Source organism: Equus caballus, chromosome 8, assembly GCF_041296265.1.
Source record: "Equus caballus isolate H_3958 breed thoroughbred chromosome 8, TB-T2T, whole genome shotgun sequence".
Taxonomy (NCBI): Eukaryota; Metazoa; Chordata; class Mammalia; order Perissodactyla; family Equidae; genus Equus; species Equus caballus.
Window position 1 is genome coordinate 46,983,731 of NC_091691.1, and position 21,372 is coordinate 47,005,102.

The 21,372-nt window shown below is 45.1% G+C and overlaps 1 protein-coding gene across 4 annotated transcripts in view; it reads left to right on the top strand.

Annotated features, from left to right (window-relative positions):
• TMEM241 (transmembrane protein 241) overlaps positions 1-21,372 on the top strand; it is a 121,246-nt gene that overhangs the window by 43,289 nt on the left and 56,585 nt on the right. For all 4 annotated transcript variants that reach the window (XM_005612767.4, XM_070220724.1, XM_023647498.2 and 1 more), the window contains 6 exons: positions 2,569-2,594; positions 8,171-8,222; positions 10,309-10,357; positions 11,137-11,182; positions 12,320-12,355; positions 16,628-16,662. In XM_005612767.4, coding sequence (XP_005612824.1) covers positions 2,569-2,594; positions 8,171-8,222; positions 10,309-10,357; positions 11,137-11,182; positions 12,320-12,355; positions 16,628-16,662 — 244 coding nt within the window. The remainder of the gene's footprint in view (positions 1-2,568; positions 2,595-8,170; positions 8,223-10,308; positions 10,358-11,136; positions 11,183-12,319; positions 12,356-16,627; positions 16,663-21,372) is intronic.

Sequence of the window (21,372 nt, forward strand, 5' to 3'; positions counted from 1 at the left end):
AGGGCTTTTTGTTCATTTTTGTGTCAGGTTTCACTAGAATCGGTTTTGGAGAGTAAAATTGACCTCCTCATGACTTTGTTCCCAGATTAGGAGAATAATCTCTGTCTGGAGCTGTAGTTCATTGTCAACATCCATAACTAGTTTTTTGAGTACACACACGCGTGCACACACACACATGCATACGTACATGCACAGTGTTTGACTCTAAGGTAGTGTGTGGCTTATGGAGTTAGTCTTGCTACTTTGCAGATGTATTTGTCACAGTTTAACATTAGAATACTGCTCTTCATTCATTTGTTCATTCGTTCAACTTTTATTAAGTATATACTATATGGAACATCTTGCTAGGGTCACAGCTACAGAGATGTAGAGGGTGCATTTACCACCTCACAGAACTCAGGTTGAACGGAGGAGCCAATGTGTAAATCCAACTGTGACGCCCGTGGAATGTCATATGGGCCAGAAAAGGGGTGCAGGTGGACAAGGGGTAAGTCCACTTGGAAGGGTTGAGGGGGCTTCCCCAGGGGCTAGATTTGAACTCAGTCACATGGGATGGGTCCGAATTTTCCAGGTGGACAAGGAGAAAGCACTCTGGGCAGGCAGAGGAGGTGGCAAATGAAAGCTCGTGACCTGAAAGGGCTGGCAGGTGTCACTGTGGCAGAATAGTGTTTTAAAGTCAGGCTCTGGAGCCAGGCCTCCTGGCCCCAAACCCTGTGATCTTAGGCAACTTACCTGATTTCTCAGTGTCTCAGTGCCCTATCTGCAGCGTATAACCCAAGACTGTTAATTAACCCATAATGGAATGAGTCAGCAGACGTGGAGCACTTAGAACAGCACCCAGCACAGCGTGAGGAGCCCTCGGAGTAACTCAGCTAAACCAGAGTGGTGGGAGCTCTTTATTGTGACTTTCGGAGATAGGACTTTTGAGGAGTTGTGCTGCCCCTCAGAATGCTGAGACCTCGTTAGCACTTGTTACCGGGCGATCTGTGGATGGAGGGGCCTACAAAGGTGAATGCACTGCCATTAACTCCTCAGTTGTTTTCGGAGCCCTGGGGGAGTGGAGCTCAGTAATGAATTTATTGCTTATTTTTACTCTCCATATCTCAGGTTCGGGGCTCCCTTAGACAGAGGAGTTTAAAATAAAATAGCCTCTCTCCTCTGTGGAAGCGGGGACCTCTTTCAGGCACAGGGTGGGGGGGTTTGCTGCCCTGTAACGGAAGCCCCCAAACAGTTGCTGGGTAGACATGTTCCCTGGAAGAGCAGGGCACCCCCTTTGTCTCGGTCCTGTGCATGCCTGCTCTTCCACCAAACTGTGGAGATGTTGGTAATATTTAGCTCAGGATCTTTTAGTAACGCATTTTTCCCATGATGGGGGCAATCATCCAGGTGTTAGAAGCCAAGTCACCTTTGTGTGTGTCGTCCTTTCTGGAGTGAAGGGATGAGTGTCCCCACCAGGTGGCAGTGGGGTCGAGGTTGGCATTGCCTCTGTGCCCTGCTGAGGCACGACCCACAAAGATGAGAGATTAAAGGGTCTGAAGACCCCAGTCACTGCTTTGTGCACAAACAGAATCTGTTTATGAAAACGATGCGAACTGGATTATTTAGTAATGCATGAAGATGTAGGGTAGTCTTCATAGCAAACGATCTGTTTCTCTCATCAGCGCTTCACTTTTAAACAATATGTTCATACGTCACACTTTATGTGAACTGGAGTAAAAAAATTATAGTTTATCCTCAACTGGCAAAATAATCGTTTTCTGAAATGTTCATAATTAATGTGCCATCCTACCTACCATTTCCCGGATCAAATAGAGAACCGGCTGTGCTGCTCTCTGCTGGAATTTTCCTCCTGAGTGCAAAGGGCCGATTCCCTTAAACTGGCTAGTAAACGGGAGGCGATAAAGGGAGAGCGCATGAGAATCTCTTCATTTCAGGGGGCTTTCTGTGCCAAGTTGAGATTTCCTCAATCTGCCCTTTTTTCTTCTCTGTGAGGGCGGAGTCAAATGTCCCTTGTCCTTTTGTCTGTTTCTTAATTTATGTATCATACCAGAGACTTTATAGTGCTGCTCAGCTGGATTAATGGAAGGAAAATTTAAAGAGACAGCCTGGAATAGAAATTGAACAGGAGCTTAATTTCTTCTCTTGCACAGGTTACATCGATTTCTCTCTGTCCCTCTTTGTGGTGTGTAAGCTATTGGAAGGCCTGGCACTGGCATCATCTTGGTTTTTTTTTTTTTTCTGCTTTATCTCCCCAAATCCCCCTGTACACAGTTGTATATCTTAGTTGCAGGTCCTTCTAGTTATGGGATCATCTTGTTTTTTTGTGAGTAAACAGGATTCTGATGGCGAGAGCGGTAAAGGGCAAGTGACTTTGCTGCAGTGACTCAACCCTGGGCCTCGGAGTCCCCTTCATTGTGCCCAAGCAGAAAAAGCCGCAGCAAAGACTCAAGTGCAGCAAGCTAAGCCCCCAATAAACTTACTCATAATTTATTTGCCTCTTGATCTAAATATTTTTTTAAGGGAAGAACAGTTTTTAAAGACTAATGATGTCTCTCTATTTTCATACAGAAAACTTCTCCTGCCAAGATCTGTAGGTAAGTTTTTTAAAAAAAACCCACAAACCTGTAAAATAGAAGATTTAACCTGATTTTAAACTTTGATGATAAACTGTTGAAGATTCCTCCTTGAGAATTGACAAAGGAATTTCTTATAAACACTCCTTATCCCTATTTTGTGTCTTATTCTAAAATTTACTGTCTCCTTTTCTGAAATATTTTGTTCCTAAGGGGAAAACAACCCATGCTAAATTTCAGTCATTGATGCCCAAAACGTCACTAAAAGTTGTGCAAAACCGATGGAGAATGAAAATGAAAAACGTGGAAACAACTTAAAATTTTTAAAATAATGTTTGCAGTTGATTGGATTTTTAAGCTCTTCCCTGGTCAAGGGCCCTGGGCTGTGAGTCCAGGGATCTGAGTTGTGGTCTTGGTCACAGCAAAGTGACTGTGGGCAGGTTTCTTAATCTTCCGTGCCTCAGTTTCCTTGGCTGACTCTCGGGTAGGTCCCTGTGCCCTGCGTGCTAATTCTGACCTGGGTGCCTTGTTCTCTGCTTCCCGCCTCCTCTGCAGTAGCTGTGAAGTCCGGTCCTGTAGACAGAAAACCAGCAGAGATGCTTTGACACGTGGATTTAGAACTTTTTGTTTCAAATATTTCGGGGCTTTCATCCAGTCTCCTTTTTGCCTTTATTTTTATTTTTATTTTTTTATTAATGTTATGATAGATTACAACCTTGTGAGATTTCAGTTGTACATTTTTGTTAGTCATGTTGTGGGTACACCACTTCCCCCTCTGTGCCCTCCCCCCACCCCCCCTTTTCCCTGGTAACCACCCATCAGATCTCCTTATCAATATACTAACTTCCACCTATGAGTGGAGTCATATAGAGTTCGTCTTTCCCTGACTGGCTTATTTCGCTTAACAAAATACCCTCGAGGTCCATCCACGTTGTTGTGAATGGGCCAATTTTGTCTTTTTTTATGGCTGAGTAGTATTCCATTGTGTATATATACCACATCTTCTTTATCCAGTCATCAGTTTCTGGGCATGTAGGCTGGTTCCACGTCTTGGCTATTGTAAATAATGCTGCGATGAACATAGGGGTGCAACGGACTCTTGAGATTTCTGATATCAGGTTCTTAGGATAGATACCCAGTAATGGGATGGCTGGGTCATAGGGTATTTCTATTTTTAACTTTTTGAGAAATCTCCATACTGTTTTCCATAGTGGCTGTACCAGTTTGCATTCCCACCAACAGTGTATGAGGGTTCCTTTTTCTCTACATCCTCTCCAACATTTGTCACTCTTGGTTTTGGATGTTTTTGCCAATCTAACGGGTGTAAGGTGATATCTTAGTGTAGTTTTGATTTGCATTTCCCTGATGATTAGCGATGATGAACATCTTTTCATGTGTCTATTGGCCATATTCATGTCTTCTTTTGAGAAATGTCTGTTCATGTCCTCTGCCCATTTTTTGATCGGGTTGTTTGTTTTTTTGTTGCTAATCAGTGTGAGTTCTTTGTATATTATGGAGATTAACCCTTTGTCAGATAAGTGGCTTGTAAATATTTTTTCCCAATTAGTGAGCTGTTTTTTTGTTTCAGTCCTGTTTTCCCTTGCCTTGAAGAAGCTCTTTAGTCTGATGAAGTCCCATTTGTTTATTCTTTCTATTGTTTCCCTCAACTGAGGAGTTACAGTGTCCGAAAAGATTCTTTTGAAACTGATGTCAAAGAGTGTACTGCCTATATTCTCTTCCAAAAGACTTATTGTCTCAGGCCTAATCTTTAGGTCTTTGATCCATTTTGAGTTTATTTTGGTGTGTGGTGAAAAAGACTGGTCAATTTTCAGTCTTTTGCATGTGGCTGTCCAGTTTTCCCAGCACCATTTGTTGAAGAGACTTTCTTTTCTCCATTGTAGGCCCTCTGCTCCTTTGTCGAAGATTAGCTGTCCATAGATGTGTGGTTTTATCTCTGGGCTTTCAATTCTGTTCCATTGATCTGTGGACCTGTTTTTGTACCAGTACCATGCTGTTTTGATCACTGTAGCTTTGTAGTATGTTTTGAAATCGGGGATTGTGATTCCGCCGGCTTTGTTTTTGCTCAGGATTGCTTTAGCAATTCGCGGTCTTTTGTTGCCCCATATGAATTTTAGGATTGTTTGTTCAATTTCTGTGAAGAATGTTCTTGGGATTCTGATTGGGATAGCATTGAATCTGTATATTGCTTTAGGTAGTATGGACATTTTAATTATGTTTATTCTTCCAATCCATGTGCAAGGAATGTCTTTCCATCTCTTTATGTCATCGTCAATTTCTTTCAAGAAAGTCTTGTAGTTTTCATTCTATAGGTCCTTCACTTCCTTGGTTAAGTTTATCCCAAGGTATTTTATTCTTTTCGTTGCGATTGTGAATGGGATTGAGTTCTTGAGTTCTTTTTCTGTTAGTTCATTGTTAGTGTATAGAAATGCTACTGATTTATGCACGTTAATTTTATACCCTGCTACTTTGCTGTAGTTGTTGATTATTTCTAATAGCTTTTCTATGGATTCTTTGGAGTTTTCTATATATAAGATCATGTCGTCTGCAAACAGCGAGAGTTTTACTTCTTCGTTACCTATTTGGATTCCTTTTATTTCTTTTTGCTGCCGAATTGCTCTGGCCAGCACCTCCAGTACTATGTTGAATAGGAGTGGTGAAAGTGGGCACCCTTGTCTTGTTCCTGTCCTCAGAGGGATGGCTTTCAGTTTTTGTCCATTGAGTATGATGTTGGCTGTGGGTCTATCATATATGGCCTTTATTATGTTGAGGTACTTTCCTTCTATACCCATTTTACTGAGGGTTTTTATCATAGATGGGTGTTGGATCTTGTCGAATGCTTTCTCTGCATCTATTGAGATTATCATGTGGTTTTTGTTTTTCATTTTCTTGATGTAGTGTATCACGTTGATTGACTTGCGGATGTTGAACCATCCCTGTATCCCTGGTATAAATCCCACTTGATCATGGTGTATAATCTTTTTGATGTGTTGCTGTATTCGGTTTGCCAAAATTTTGTTGAGGATTTTTGCATCTATGTTCATCAGTGATATCGGCCTGTAGTTCTCCTCTTTTTGCCTTTATTACAAGCTGCTACTTGCAAAAACAAAACAAAAGAGCCCCACTGTCAGGACTCATCCTCTTCTTTAAAGATTAGCAGGTGTTAAAGAGACGCATTAAAACCCACTAATCCCTGATAGAATCAGGTATTACTCAAGGCCACGTTTGGTGGGCATCCAGGGCCGTCTCACACCCGGCTGTCCTCCATCTCTGTTGTCTGTTTTGGGGGAATTGCTAAAGCTCATTGCCTGGGGCTGGGGAAGCGTCCTATATCCTATAAAGCCTTCCACTGTAGGTAGACACCAAGCCCGTTAGGGTTCTCTCCTCCCACCAAAAAACTGCCTATTCTTGTCCAGTCCCAGAAGCCCTTCCTGACACCTCCCTCCACTCACCCTCCTCTTTGCCTGTAGTCCCTCGGTAGTCTGGTGCCTTGGAGTTTTCTCGGCCGGTTGTGTGTGTGCCTTGAAATTGGGTGTGGCTACAGGGTAGGGCTGGAGTGGAGAACCTTCCTGTGCTCAGGATGTTGTGTGGCATCCTGCTCTTCCCAAGGCCGTGAGGCCCCAGCTCCAACGATTCCTCCGAACCAGTCCTCCTGCCCCGGGCCTAGCCGCACACTCATCTCTTGGGTACACAGCTACATGTATGACAACAGTGAGGACTGTCCAGGGGATGAGGTTGTGCGCAGAATTAATTATCATCACTGTCGTCAGTGTACTTGGGCTATAAATATCAGTTTGTTGTGTATTACACATATATGTGAATAACATGGAATTCTCTATGTATATCGAATATATATTGGTATGAGACGTCCTATGACAGTCTTCTAAAAGTGAAAATGCTAAATTCACTGCTTCCCTTCATGCTTTTGACCCTTTGCTGTTTGCCAGCTAGTGGAATGGCCGGTAGTGGAGAGGCCCAAACCATATATGCTGTTGCATTATAAAATGGAAAGGGGGAAAGAGTATGTGATAGTTTGGGTTTTGTTTTTTCTGGTGCCTTCTTTTAGGAGAAGAGAATGAGTGGAGAAAGCTAAAGGCAGGATCTTTTGGTATATGAAACCCACAAGAGATATGCTGAAAACCACAGATTACTGAACCAAAGATAGTTCCAAATCAACTTTCTGATGAATGAGAAAATGTGAAAATATCTATGATTGGCAGTGTTACTGTTCTGTTCAAGAATTTTAAAAAAAGGTTTATTATGGACATTTCTAAACATATATAAAAGTAGACAGAACAGTATATTGAAGCCCATATACCCATCACCTGGCTTCAGCATTGTCAACTTATGGCTCCACCTCATCCCTTGCTTCAGCAAATCCCAGGCGCCATAGCAGTCCATCTGCAAATATTTCACTATGTATAAGAAATTTTTATAATAAAACTTTGGGAAAAAAGTTGAAACCTACAGAAAAGTTGCAAGAATATTACAAGGAACTGCCATATACCTTTCACCTAGGTTCACCTGTTGATAACATTTTTTGCATTTGCTTTCTCTCTCTCTTCATATATATATACACACATATATATCACATAAAATATATGAGAAGATATATATGATTATTCTTACTCTTATTTTTTTCTGAGCCATTTGAGAATAGGTTGCAGAGATTATGACGCTGCCCCTAACTACTTTGAAGTGTGTCTGCTAAAAGTAACAATGTCTTGTATAACTGCAGTGCAATTATTACATTTAGAAAATTAATGTCTGATATAATACTGTTATCTAATATTGAGTCTGTGTTCAGATTTGAACAATTATCCCGATATTGTCTTTTATAGTAACCTCATCCCCCAAAGATGTCATGTCTCTTGCGTATCCTTTATCTTTCTCAGCCTTTCATTGTCTTTCCTTGCCTTCACATTTTTTGATAGTGTAAACCCGATGTTTTGTGGACTAACAGATTTGTCCCTAAATTTGGTTTTTCTCAATGTTTCCTAGTGATTCAGTTCAGTTATGCATGTTGGCAGGAACACCACACGAGTGACACTGTGCCCTTCTCAGTGCGTCGTATCAGGAGGCACATGATGTCTTTCTGTCTCATCACTAGAGATGCGAAATCTGATCGTTTGGTTAGGGTGGTGTACAAAAGATTTTAATATGCTTTCCATGGTATTTTCTTTCTAGTAAGCAGCATAATTGTAGTTCTGATTACCCAGTTTTCCACTAGTGTATTTTTTGGGATCTGTACTTTAAAAAAATCTCCTTTTATTATGCATTTCTCAGGCACTCTGTTTTTCTCAAGTGAGCCAGCCCTGGTTTTGCAAATGTCCTGCAAACGCATGTCTCTGGGAAAATGGCTACCTGAGCACTAGAGAAGGAACCGTTTGGTTGTCAGTAGAGCACATGACTGAAAATGACATGGACAGTGGGATTCTCGGGACGAACAGGGGACTGGGCTTGGTCTCGCAGGGTCTGTGCCTCGTCCAAGCTCCCGTCGATGCATTTCATCCTCCGCACTCTGGGAAACGCTTTGATGTTGAGAAGTGCAGCTGTGTGTTTTGTCTCCCTCTCTGCAGTGCCCTGTTCCTCCTGGCCGCAGCAGGATGCCTCCCCTTCAACGACTCCCAGGTAAGTTCAGATAAACTCAAGTTTGCCTTCCGAGTGTCTTTTCCTCCCTGAAGCCTGTGTAGCTATGAGCAGAATTTCCTAGTCCTTCCTTTAGAAACAGGATAACCCTGGTCTATGCAAAGGCGTTTGAAGTTTCAGGCTGGGCACCTTGTGGCCAGGCCAACACCTTTTCCCAGGCCTCTGCCTGCTCCCCAGGGCTGCGGCACTGTGCAGAGCGCGGGCCGCTGGCTGCTGTGGCAGGTGTAGTCTGCCCTCTGTACGTGCTTGGAGAACCTGTAAGCCGGCGCCCAAGTGGCCCCAGCCTCCTGCGTTGAGGCCAAGGTGATCCTTTCCTCTCACCTCAAGAGCCTCCTCTGCAGAGTGATTTTCACTTTGTAATCCTGAGTTTCTCTTTGTGAGGCACTGAAGACCCGCACCCACCTGCAGCAGTCATCTCAGTGCTGGGTCTCTTCTCTTTCTTTTCCTCCCTGGCATTTATTAAATCCCCATCAAGTATCAGGCGCTGAGCCAGGCTCTGGGGCCGCAAAGGGGAATCGCCCTCGTCCGGGCAGAAGTCGGATTCTAGTCAGAGCAGAAGGAGGAGAGCAGACGATAAACAGATGATTATAACACAGGGAGGCGCGGCTCTGTCCTGGGAGGGATGTGGGGCTGTGAGGCACCTAGAAGATCTGGAGACTCAGGAAGGAGGAACAGCAACAATTAGGGGAGCCCTCAGTGTGCCAGGCTCCACGCCAATGCTTCGTGTGTCACATTTTATTTAAAATCTCACAATAATTCTGTAAGGGCAGGGATTATTATTATCTCCATTTCCTAGCTAAAGAATAATGGGGCCCAAATGGTCACCTGCTAATGAATAAGAGATTTTAGAATTTAACCCAGATCTTTCTGATGCTATAGCCAGATTCTGTTTACTGTACCTGAATCTTGAAGGGTGAGGAGTGAGCCAGGAGAAAGCAGGTGTCCTGAGTATTCTGTGATTTGGCTCTAGGGGGAAGAACTATTCCTCTACCCTCTAGGTCCTGTGGGCTGGCCTAAGAGTTAAATCGACGTGAGACAGACTAACAGGAGAAAATCAAACAAAGTTTAGTAACGTGTACACATGGGAGACAACCAGGAAAGCTGAGTAACTCACCAGAATGGCCAAAGCCACCACCTTAAATACCATCTTCAGTTAAAGACAAAGGAGGATGTTTGGGGGGTGGGGGTGGGATCTTTAAAGGGGAGAAGGCAGTTTACGTGGAGATGGAAAAGCAAATGTTTGATAACAAATATTGGAGGAGAGGACTTTGATTAAATGGCCCTTGGCAGGCCCCTCCCTGTCTGTCTCAGCTATTTTCTATTATACTACAGTTATCTTATGGTATTAGCTCCTTCCTGGAACAGGCCTTCTATCTTAAATTCCTTTAAGCAGTTAGGGGGAAGGTCAGAGGTTCTTCCTGAGTCTTTTGTTCTTAAAAATAATTAAGCCAAGGAGACGCAAGTTTATTGAGCACCCTCTATGTATGCCCCGTGCTAATTCCTGCCCTCCTAGAACTGACCGTCTGGTGGGAGGTGGACATAGAGACAGATAATAAGTAAAATAGAGTGTGTCGGATGAGACAAACCATGGACACAAATAGGGACGGGAAGAAGAGGAGGGGGGCCCCTTGGCTGAGTTGGGGGGGGAGGCATTTGTGCTCAGAAGTGCAAGTTCTCTTTCTCTGGAGAGGAGGGCAGTCGATGGGACTGGACGAGTTGACAGGGGCCTGTCAGAGATCCTTGGGTGTCATGAGTTTGGATTCTATCCTGAAGTCACTGGGGGGCTGCGGAATGGTTTCAAGCCGAAGGTGACACCATCCAGTTTGCCTTTTAGAGATGCCATGTGGGGCGGTGTGCAGGATGGGGAAGGGGGCGCTGGAGGCTGACGGCCCTGTTAGGAGGGTGTCCTAGGCAACGGGGTGAACAGTGAGCAGGCCTGGCCCAGGGCCCCAAGAGTCCTGGCTTGGTGCCCTCGTTTTGCACTGTGCATTGATGTTTAGGGTTTCTGAGGACCACACTGCATCCTGTTTGTACTTACAGCCATTTTTTTTTTAATCCTATGTTACAGTTTGATCCAGATGGATATTTCTGGGCTGTAATTCACTTATTCTGTGTAGGTAAGTTTTAAAAGAATGCTTACTTAAACAGTTGAGGCTTATTATTTAGACCTTACTGTATATCTAATTTTTAGTGACCCTGGACAATAGGAGGATTAAATACAAGGTGGCAAGCTTAAAATTAAATGGGCATTTTCTGGTTTGATTTTCCTGTTTTGGAGTTTTCCTCAAATGTCTCCAGTTCCCATATTGTCTCCTCTCTCTTGTGACAAACATTAGTTAGTGTGCACGGCTCAGGCTCTGCTTGCTCAAGTCCACTTGTGGAATGCTGGTTGGTCCTCTCTCAAAATGGTGGGAAGAGATCCAGAAGTGTGTGTGAAAAACACTCTCTTTCAACAGAATACCAAAAAAAAAAAAAAAAGTAGTGGGTGAAATAAAAGGACCATCTGACTTTATTTCAAATCATATGTTCAGTGTTCCTTATGTGTAGTCTCGTGGGGAAAAAACCAGCGCCCTGAGTGGTACACACAGCGCCAAGTCCAGTGGTGGTTCTCTTTCTTGTGCACACCACGCAAAGGAGGCCAAAGCTTCCTGTTCATCGTACCCTTCTGTTGGTCATGAGCCTTCCTGGCCTGCACCCTCTACTGACCTGCACCATCATGGGGGATTATCCAGTTCGCGTCCTTGAAATCCCCCAAGTGTTGTTGTCCCCCTCCTGGCTGTGGGGACCCTCGCAGGGAAGAGGCCCTTCTCCATGTGGGTTTTGTGTTTCTCTGGACATGCTGGAGTCCCTCTCACGGCGTGCTGTGTGCCAGTGACTTGTGTTGCTTCATTTTCAGGGGCTTATAAAATACTACAGAAGTCCCAGAGACCCAACGCGTTAAGGTAAACTTAGTTTGGTGGGTTGTCCTTTGCTTAAAGGAAAGGGTGAGACCCACCATGTAGGGCGCTGCTGCCATTCAGCCAGAGCCTCTCCAGGTCTAGGTGGCGGTGAGCCCCACCTTTTCTTCTGTTGTTGGGCTGTTCCAGGCCCGGTCCACCAGCACCTGAAGCGTGCTGGCCATCGGTAACCTGTGAAGAGCATGGAAATCTCTCTCCTCTTCCTTCAGGGCAGCCACTTAGGTGACATTTTGACAAAAGTGATGTGACCAGCTGCTTTGGGCCCCGGTTTACTTCCTCCAGCTCAGAGGCAAAACTCTTTTTCCTGGTTTCTCCAGCCCCTTCCAACTTGACTCACTTTAGACCTAGAGGTCTCCTGAGTCACTAGCTCTGTTCTGGGGTAGAGTGAGGCCTTTGTTGTGCACAGTCAGTGGAGCGGAATTGGCGAATGTAAATGAACAAGATGAGAATTCAGGCCTTGGTGGGCCTGGAGCTGCCCGGTCAGAGCCCTCCACTGGCCAGCTGGCCTCTGGGTCTGGGGCTGCCTGACGGCCTGTGGAGGAGAGGTCTGAGGGCCTGACTCCTGGGAGAAGGTTATACACTTTGAGCACATGTGACTTTGGGTCCCTAGAGCACCTTTTGTTCTTCTAATAAAGAGTTTTTGCAGCCAGAAGCCAATAGAGTTAGAGAAAATGCAGGATGCCCAGTTAAATTTGAATTTCAGATAAGCAGCGAATAATGTTTTCAGTGTGTGTCCCATACACTATTTGGCACATACTTACGCTGAAACATTGTCCTGTATCTGACATTCAGCTTTGTTTGGGGTCCTGTATTTTTATTTGTCAAATGTGGGAGCCCTAGAAGCCAGTCCAGTGGCCTGAGGGAGATGACACTGCTTTTAAAGTGGCAAACGTACACATAGAAAACGATCAGCCGCCAGTGAAAATGTGTGCGAGAACTAAACTAGGAAAGGCTTTCACAAATGGACCAGGATCTGGTTTTAAGTGTAAAGTACTCTTCATACTATTTATTGATAATTTGTAAATGTCGTAACTTATATATACATGTAATTTATTAATAGAAGATGACTTTTTGTGTGTAAAACACTTCTATTATTTCATGTTTTTTTTCCTCGTTCCTTAGTGACATTGACCAGCAGTACTTAAACTATATATTCAGGTAAGATATAATTTACATTTTCAAAGACTAATTTGTATCCTTCTAGAGCTAATGGATTTTTATTTTCCAATAATATTTTGATTAGGCAGTTTTGAGCCAATGTGCCTGCCAGGAAGGCAAGCCAAATAATCTGTGAAATGATCTGAACTCAGGAAACCAAATAATTGTCCTGCCCTTAGGCCAGGCGAGAGGGGCCTCTGTGCGGCCTCACACTTCAGAAGGCCGTGCCTCTCCCCGTGGGATATGGAGTCTGTAAGGCTAAGGGGACATTTCTTGCCAGAGCCCTCACCCCCGCTTCTAGACTGGGCCCTGGAATTTCCAACTCAAGTGGTCTCAAGCTGGGTTCTGAGGCTCCCTGGGTCTGTCTGCCTAACTCATTCCTGGACCCAAGTAGTATCCGAAGAAAGGCTGTTAGTTGGGGGGACATGGATGGAGGGTGGATGCAGGCTGAGGTGTCCACACACATGTGTATGAGGTCTTTGGGGTGCAGGATGGAGCCTGGGGTGGAAGGAGAAGGGGGCGCATTGGGAGCCGGGAGCCAGAGGCTGGATCCCCCTGTGCTGCCACATTCTGACATGAAGCTCCAAGGACTCCCAGAATTCCAAGTTTTAATCTGGACTTCCAGGTTGTTTTGAAGGTATGTTTGTTAAGGTAGGATGACATTTGAGGCTTGATTTATGACACTTAAATGTGGTATATGGACTTCCATTTGTACCCTCACCCCAAGCCACACAAAGAATGGGGGTCGGCCCACTAAATAGAATAGCTGGGGAGAGTTCTTGGATTTTGGTAGTCTCAGACTGTGCCCTGCGGGCCTGCTGGAGAGACAGAGTGAGATGTGCCATTGGGAACCCAAGTCTGCCTAAGCAACCACAGTCAGTGCCGAGCAGCGCGGTCTGAGCCGGGCCTGTCAGCGTGTGGTCACACCGATTCCTGGAGGAGGTTACTCGGCCTAAAGCATTCAGCATGAGCTGTATTCTCCATGTGCAGATACAGCTCATAAATACTTTAGTGTTTATTGAGATGCCTTTTTGAAAGCAGGACTCACCCCAAGTGTGGCTGTGGCCTCTTTTGTACTCAGCTGAAAACAATCACTTGTTCCACTCTGCCCAGACCCACCAGCTGCCTTTCAAGAGATTCCTGAAGAAGCAGAAGGCCCTTGGTATTTAAAATGTTGCCACGATGTTAGGCCGCTTTAGGCGGTTCTTTCTCTCCACAGGACTCATAGCTGAGTCGAGCAGCAGAGTAAGGAGATGGAAACATGCACTTCTGTGACCCGCCCCCCCCTCTAGTTCTCCCACCCTCACCCACTGTGCCCCCCCTGGCTCCTTCACCCTGGTGAGGGGTTCACTGCCGGGGGGCCGGCGCTCCAGGCTTCCTGGCTGAGCCCGCGTGCACCCCGCTACAGCCACCATTCTGTTTCCAAGTCTTCCGTCTGTACAAGCGATGCAGCAGAATCCGAGCGAGGGCGCTGTTCCATTTCTCTGGGCGCTGGGCACTGGGTGCTGGGGGCCAGCATCCAGAGGGCTGAGGTCACCTGGACCTGTGGGCAGCTGTGCCTGTCTGTGCCAGCCCCGCTCTGCCTGCCAGGGCCAAGAACTGGCTTCATCTCTCCATGTTTTGAGAGAGCCAAGTACTTGGATGGTTCTCTACTTTGGCCCATACTCCTATTTTCATGAGGATCTATTTCCTCCCTGAGCCTGACTTTTTGGTGTTTCACGTGTAGATAGAGGTCTGAGGCCCAGGGTAGAGGGGAAGGGATGAAGGAAGGAATGAAGGAGGGAGTTGTGTATGGGGCCAACAATTGATGGAGGGTCTAAAACTGGTATAGCTTTGATCTGCATTTTCAGAAATTTAGGCAATTTTTAAGGAATGGATATTATGGGCCGTACCCTTATCATCATTTCTCTTTAATGTGAGCAGACACGGTCTCACCTTATCTATTCGATAGAAAATTACCATGATGTTCCCTGTTCATCCTCCACCTCCTGATTTTACAGATGAAGTCGTGTGTGTGTGTGTGTGTGTATGTCAAAGGGAACTAGATGGGCATTCTCTCTGGGGTGTGACTTTGTGAAACAGAAAAAAATGTAGTGGAGTGTAGCCTGTGGGGATTACATTTTCCTCTTTTCCCCATTTTATTTCCCATGAGCATAGGAATGTTTTCTGTTTTGTTTGCTGCTCTGTTCCCATATTAGACAGTACCTGGCACTTACTAAGCACTCAATAAATATTTGTTGTGTGAATGAATTTAAAAAGTCTGCTGTTTACTTGGCATGATATGCCTTTTTTTTTTCCTGAGGAAGATTAGCCCTGAGCTCAGATCTGTGCCAGTCTTCCTCCACTTTATATGTGGGTTGCCATCACAGCAGGGCTGATGAGCGGTGTAGGTCTGCACCTGGGATCCAAACCTGCGAACTCAGGCTGCTGAAGCAGAGTGTGCTGAACTTAGCCACTATGCCATGGGGCCAGCCCCCAATGATATGCCTTTTATAGTAATAAAATTTCTTGGTTAGAGTTTACATGTAATTTATAATCTTAGAGCTATAGAGGGCTTCAAATTATATTTCTCTTTAAATATAATCCCACCATAAAGACACCTAGAGGTTATTAATTGCAATTCAGAAAACGTGGAGCACCTGCTCTAAGTACTTGGAATCTAAAAATGAATAAAATATGGTTCCTGCCTCCACGGAGATCACAGTGAGGGAATTAAGACTGGTCTAACACTGTATTTGCAAAATTCAGACAGGGCTTAGAGAACCAACTCTTTTATTTCATAATTTTTTCTTATTTTTACTCCCTAATATTTTCTTTTAGAGTCACCCTTTGGGATGATTCTGATGATGGCATTTGGGATACCATGGCAGGCCCTGGGAGATAGTTGAGATGGAAAAGGGCCCCTCATATTCTGCCATAAGAGCAGTAACTTCTACTGCTGAAGTTGTAACCAAAAGGGGATCCACGGAGATAACGTAATGGAGTGTGTACAGGTGTGCGTTTTCCAAAGAAAGAAGAGATGGCAAGTAGACAGCCCGTGTAAAGGACAGAAAGCCCCGCTGTCGTTTGTAGTGTGTGCATTACAGCTACGTATCAACTCTGTCTTACAAACCTACAACTTCTGAATGACCAGACATGTGGCTGTTCTGCACTCCGTTTCCCCCGACCCTCCGCTCCTCCTGCCTCTTCTGTGATGTTGCTGCTCTGGGAGCCATCAGAGAACCTGTGTTTTAGAGGTGGGACAAAGGAGGAGCCCGAGGAAAACAGAAATGGCGCCAGGAGATAACCCAGGAACAGGGCAGGGCAGGGCTGATGAGCTAACACTGGTTCCCCTGTTCAAAACTCTCTTCTTCTGTACTGCCTGTAGTGGCACCAACTAGAGATTCGTTGCAGGGGTTCTCACTCCTAGTGCACGTTAGAGCCACCAGGGGGCCATAACCAAGTCAAACACCTGAGGCCTGGACCACACCCTCCGAGATTCTAACTTAAGCCCGGATGTTCTGCTATTCTGTTGGGGAGCCAGGGTTAAGAACCAGAGTAGGCCATCCAGCACTCCAGCACTTACAAAAGGTCCTTCGTATACTTGGGTTCAAGGTTTGATTCCTAACCTCTGCCTGGATCAGCTGCCCGGATGGCGTGGAGTTGGGAGGGGACAGGGTGCAGGGGTGTGTTAGGGCAGCGTGAAGGCCCTGTAGACGGGCACTGGGAGACGGGGCAGGCTTCCAGAGAGGAGGATGGCAGGGTGCCAAGGACGAACATGACCCACATCAGGGGAACTCTTCTCCTTTCCATCCTTTGCAGCATCAATTGCAAATGAGTCCAGGCAGTTTTCAGGCGCATGGTCCATGGGATGGATCATTTTGTGGGCTAGCTTCTTGGAACTTTAACTACCTTCTGCACAGTTATTTTTTGGCAAAAGTAGATTGGGCTTTTGCTCAACAGCCAGCTTTTAGATTGCAGCCTATTTGTAATTTAGAGTTTGCTTTGTTTAGCTTACAAATACTTTTTGTAGATGAGATGAGTATGTTCATAATTCGTGGCGTGGCTGAACCTCAGAGTGGGCTGTCCCGGGGTGGAGTCAGCCCTCTCACGGAAACCTGTGGCGTTTCTGGAGATTCTCCCCCGCTCACGGGGTTTAGGTACAAAGAGACCAGTCAGTGCAGACAGTTTGCTTTTAGGCAGATATCACCATTTCCCGGCAGAAGGGGTGGAAATGTCGGTGTTTTCTCAGGGCTGGGAAGCTTCCTCACTGCTCTGCTCTTTCTTTTGCAGTGTGGTGCTCCTGGCGTTTGCGTCTCATCCCACAGGTAAACATCTTCTTTTGAAGTCTCCCGAGTGAGTGAGTGCCTCTGTGTGATGTTCCTGAACTTCCTTCTGGAGCTTCCCTTGGTTGGGAGGGCGTCTTGTCCACCAGTTTCCGAGCATGGTGACTGCTGGCAATAGTTGATACCTTTGGGGCAACATTCCCACATTTCCCCATGAGTTATTGCTGACAGGTAAACATCGTCTGTGTATCTGTCTGTTTTACAATGCCCCCTCAAGCCAGTGCTCTGACCCTGGTTGTGTGTCTGAGGGACATTTTGTAAGAGAGTGTGGCTGCCTTCAGGATGTCAACCTGAGAGGTTAGGAATGGCCCACATAGTCGAAACTGTTCGTAATAACCCATTATGGGTTTTTGGCCATGAATTTATTTTTATTCCTTCTTGAATTTTATTATCTATGTTTTCATCTGGTGCTGTCTCAGATGTACAGACAGGTTTATTATCTGCCGAGTAGACTAGTACTTGCTTTGTCCTCTTTTAAAATTCCTTCTTCAAGTATCCAGAATTTGTCCTCAATTCTAGTGCAAAAGATTTCATGAAAATGTTCAAATTCACCCTATGTCTAACTGACATCCTTTTATAAATTTTTATCATATGTTATCATCCAATTTTCACAATTCCAGATTAAAGCAGTCAAGTTTTAAAACTTCTTCACCCTGTTGCTGCCTCAATTATTCTATAGTTATTTTTCAGATTCAGGAATTGCCTATTCTGTTGTGGTTTTTAACTTTGAAAGGTTTTGAAGTTGGTGCCAAAGATAAAGCAATAATATCTGTGTGTGATATGGCTGAAAATACACATTTTATTGGCCATCTCCTTAAACTAATTTTTATTGGCCATTTGCTGTGCATAAGGCATTTCCCAAGCTCTCAGAGTCTCCGTTTTCTTATTGTAAAATGAGAAAGGTGGACTGAACTGCTTTTAAAGCTCCTTCTAGCTCTCAAACTGTGCCCAAAACAATGTCAGCTTTCTGCTGGTGTTTTTAGCTGCTTCAGACTCTTTGAACTAATATCCTCAGGGAACTGTCGATAGTGACTCGCATGTTTCTAGACGGTGTATGACGTATCGAAACCCGTGTCTCATAAGGATAATTTGAATTACCTTTGTGTCAGTGCCTTATTCTACTCTTGCCCACATGGGAGCACATCTGCTCTATTCTGCCAACGCCCACAGCCTGGTGTTATCTCACAACTATGAGGTTTGCTGTTGAGTGACCTCTTCCCTTGCACTTGTTGAAAGCTTATCCTTTATAAAATAATAAATCATATGAAACCATGGTGTTAACCTAAACAATCTCTGCTTCCCGGTGCTGCTGGTTGTCTGCCTTTGAGTCATGCCGCACACCAAGCCTTCACGGAGCCAGGAGGTTGCACCCGGAGGAGATTTAAGAGCCTACTAGGCGTCGGCCCCCTTGCGATGTGTTTTGGTCAAAGGCCTTTGGAAAGTTGCATTCACTGGTTCTGCTTGGTTTACATGTTCATTTACTCCTGAGTGATTTCTAGTGGATTTGGGTGAATAATTTTCACCTAAAGCAGCCACTCTGCCTTTCAGCTCCCAGGTTACACTTGTTCGTTTGTTGCATGGATGATTATCAGAGCTGGAGGGGATCTTAGTGATTATTCAAGGTGCCGCCCAATTTTACTAATGAGGAGATTGACGCCCAGAGGAGTGGAGTGATGTGACCGAGATGAGCAGAGGAGGTGATAGCAGAGGGAGACTGGAGCTTAGTTTTTCTTTTTCAATGCTTCCTTTTCAGTGATCTCACACTTTCTTTTGAAGTCTCCCGAGTGAGTGAGTGCCTCTGTGTGATGTTCCTGAACTTCCTTCTGGAGCTTCCCTTGGTTGGGAGGGCGTCTTGTCCACCAGTTTCCGAGCATGGTGACTGCTGGCAATAGTTGATACCTTTGGGGCAACATTCCCACATTTCCCCATGAGTTATTGCTAAACTTTTAGGTCAGTACAAGGAGGCCTTGGCACTTCGTTACCCTCTGGGAACACAAAGTGGTCAGCAGCCTGACGCTGTAGAACGGTTTGGGCAGGAGAGTAATTTAAAATGGGCTTTAGCTTCTTTCTGAGGTGATGGAAATGTTCTGGAATTAGGTAGTGGTTGTACAACTCTGTGAAAATACTGAAAAAAACCACTGAATTGTACACTTTAAAAGGGTGAATTTTATAGTATGTGAATGATATCTCAATAAAAAATGTATAGAGGACAAAAAAGGACATCTCTTTTATTTGAGAACCTCTTTGAAGCTCAGCTGTGCCAGAAAAGGATATTTGCAAGGATTAACCTTCCTTCAAGTTGTATCTTAAGTTAAAACAGAAGGACGTCAGTGCTCACTCCCCTTCCTTCTCCTGCAGGCTCCGACTCAGGGGGCTGGGCAGCCTGTGGGAGTCGTCAGAGAGAGACGGGGTGCGAGACGGGGTGCAGTCCCCCGGGAGGACTCCTGGCTGCTGCGGCGGTTTGTTTCAGTTTTTGGGTGGCTGAGGTGGTGTCTTTGAAGAGGCCAGGGATGGAGAGCTGGGCTTCTGAGAAGGATTTTGCTGGGCTGGTGACTCTGGCTGTGACTGATGTCACTGGCTGTGACTCTGCTATCAATAGCAGAGGCGGCCTTGGCCTCCCTTGCTGTAGGTAGCTGAGGCTCCTCGGTGAAGGGATGCCCCAAAGCCGTAGGGTCAGGAGTCCTGCGGGCCTCAGTAGCCATCATAGCAGGCTACAGTAAAGACCCTGGCGAAGGCAGATGTGGGGTTATGTACAAACTAGGGGCAGCTTTCCAGAAGAACCTGGGGATTTCCATCTATACCAGCACCAAGGTCGGTATCTAACCCATGAGCATCTCAGGGAAACACTGTGAAACCACACTGGCTTCTCTGTGTACTAAGTAACGTAAAGGCACTCTTGTATAAAGGTTCTCTGTGTCTGGTCACCACCATCATGTCTGTTGCTTTCTTAGAACTTTTACAAATGTTGTGTCAAGGCGCCTTAAAGGAGACGTGTGTGTCTGCTTCTCCATTGTCTCCTGTCAGTGGAGTGCTGTTGAGTTGAAACCTGGTAGACGTGGGGTGGTCCTTGAGTGCCTGCTTGGACTCAAGGACTGTTGAGTAGCAAAACAGTCTTGACTAGAGTAGGGAAGCTGCTGGTGAATCCAAACGAAAAGAGGCTATCTGGGTTTGATCAGCTGTAACTTTTAGAAATCTCAGGACTGCCACATACAGTTGTGGTCTATCTAAACGTGCCCTGCCCTCTGAACTTGTGCAGTACACAACCTGTGCAGCTGTAAGCAGCGGCCCATTGCTTCAAAAAGCACTCAGGTATAGTAAAACATTTGTATTTGTTTCTTAGAGTGGATAACTACGGCAGACAGATATTGAGGTAGGAATTAGATATGAATGGTGATAGAAGCTCAAAATCTAGAATCAGTTTTTCTCAGCTTTATAAACCCAGTTCAGTTGCCCTAAACCCTTTGATGGGCCCTGGTGATGTTTTCTCGTGGTAATATACAGTCAATTACAAAGTTTAAGCAAATAAAACTACTGAGGTAAATCGCTCTCCTCCAGAAGTGTTCAAGGACTGCTCTGGTTGAGTGGCTTCAACTTCTGCCAGTTTGTTGGCTTTCTCATTGGACCCGTGGGTGGTCTAGCCCATTTTAAAGAGACAACAACACTTTATTCTTTCCTGCTTGCTTTTACACTTTCCAACTAGATGTCCACTGCAGGGCCTGAGTGTGGGTCTGGGAGAGCATCTTCGGGACTCCCTACACCCACACCGGTTAAGACACAGTGTGAGTCAGGACCCATGGGTGCAGTCTTTTTCGAAGGATCTGTTAATCATTTCTGATATTTTCCAAGAGGGTTTTATTCTTTCTGGTTTCTTCTCACCTCTTCTTTTCTTACTTGTATCTTAATGATTTGGTAGTACTTTTAAAATGTTTTGAAATTGAGATATAATTTACATATATGAAATGCACATATCTTAAATGCACAGCTTGATCAATTTTGACAAATGTACACACCCATATAACTCACAGCCCTATCAAAATATAGGACATTTCTGTCACTACAGAAAGTTTCCTCACCTCCCTTCATAGTCACTCCCTTCTCACCCACCACCAAAAGTCACTGCTGCCCTGATTTCTGTCACCATAGATAAGTTCTGTCTGTTCTAGAGCCTCATGGAGATGGAATCACACAGGGAGTGTCCTGTTGTGTCTGATTCTTTCGTTCAGCATGTTTAGAGGTTCATCCAGGTTGTTGTGTGTATCACTAGTTTGTTCCCTTTTATTGTTCAGTAGTGTGCCATCGTGTGAACATGCCACCTTTTGTTGATCCAGTCACCTGTTGACGCCCACCTGGCCTATTCCCAGTGAATAAAGCTCTGTGAACATTCTTATACAAGACTTTTTGTGGACTTCTGTTTTCTTGTCTCTTGAATAAATATCTCGGAATTTCTGGGTCTTAGAGTAGATGTATGTTTAACTTTTAAAGAAAGTGCCAGTTTTCTGAAGTGTTTGTACCGTTTACCCTCCCTCCCAGCAACGTGTGAGAGTTCCGGTTGCTCCACGTCTTCACCAACATGGGGCGTTGTCGGCTTACTTTAGTTACTCTGGTGGGTGGGTAATGGTGTCTCAGTAGTGCTTTTGACGGAACTGCCCTTCTCACTCCCTCCTGAGTGAGTAGAAAGTAAACTTTCCTGTG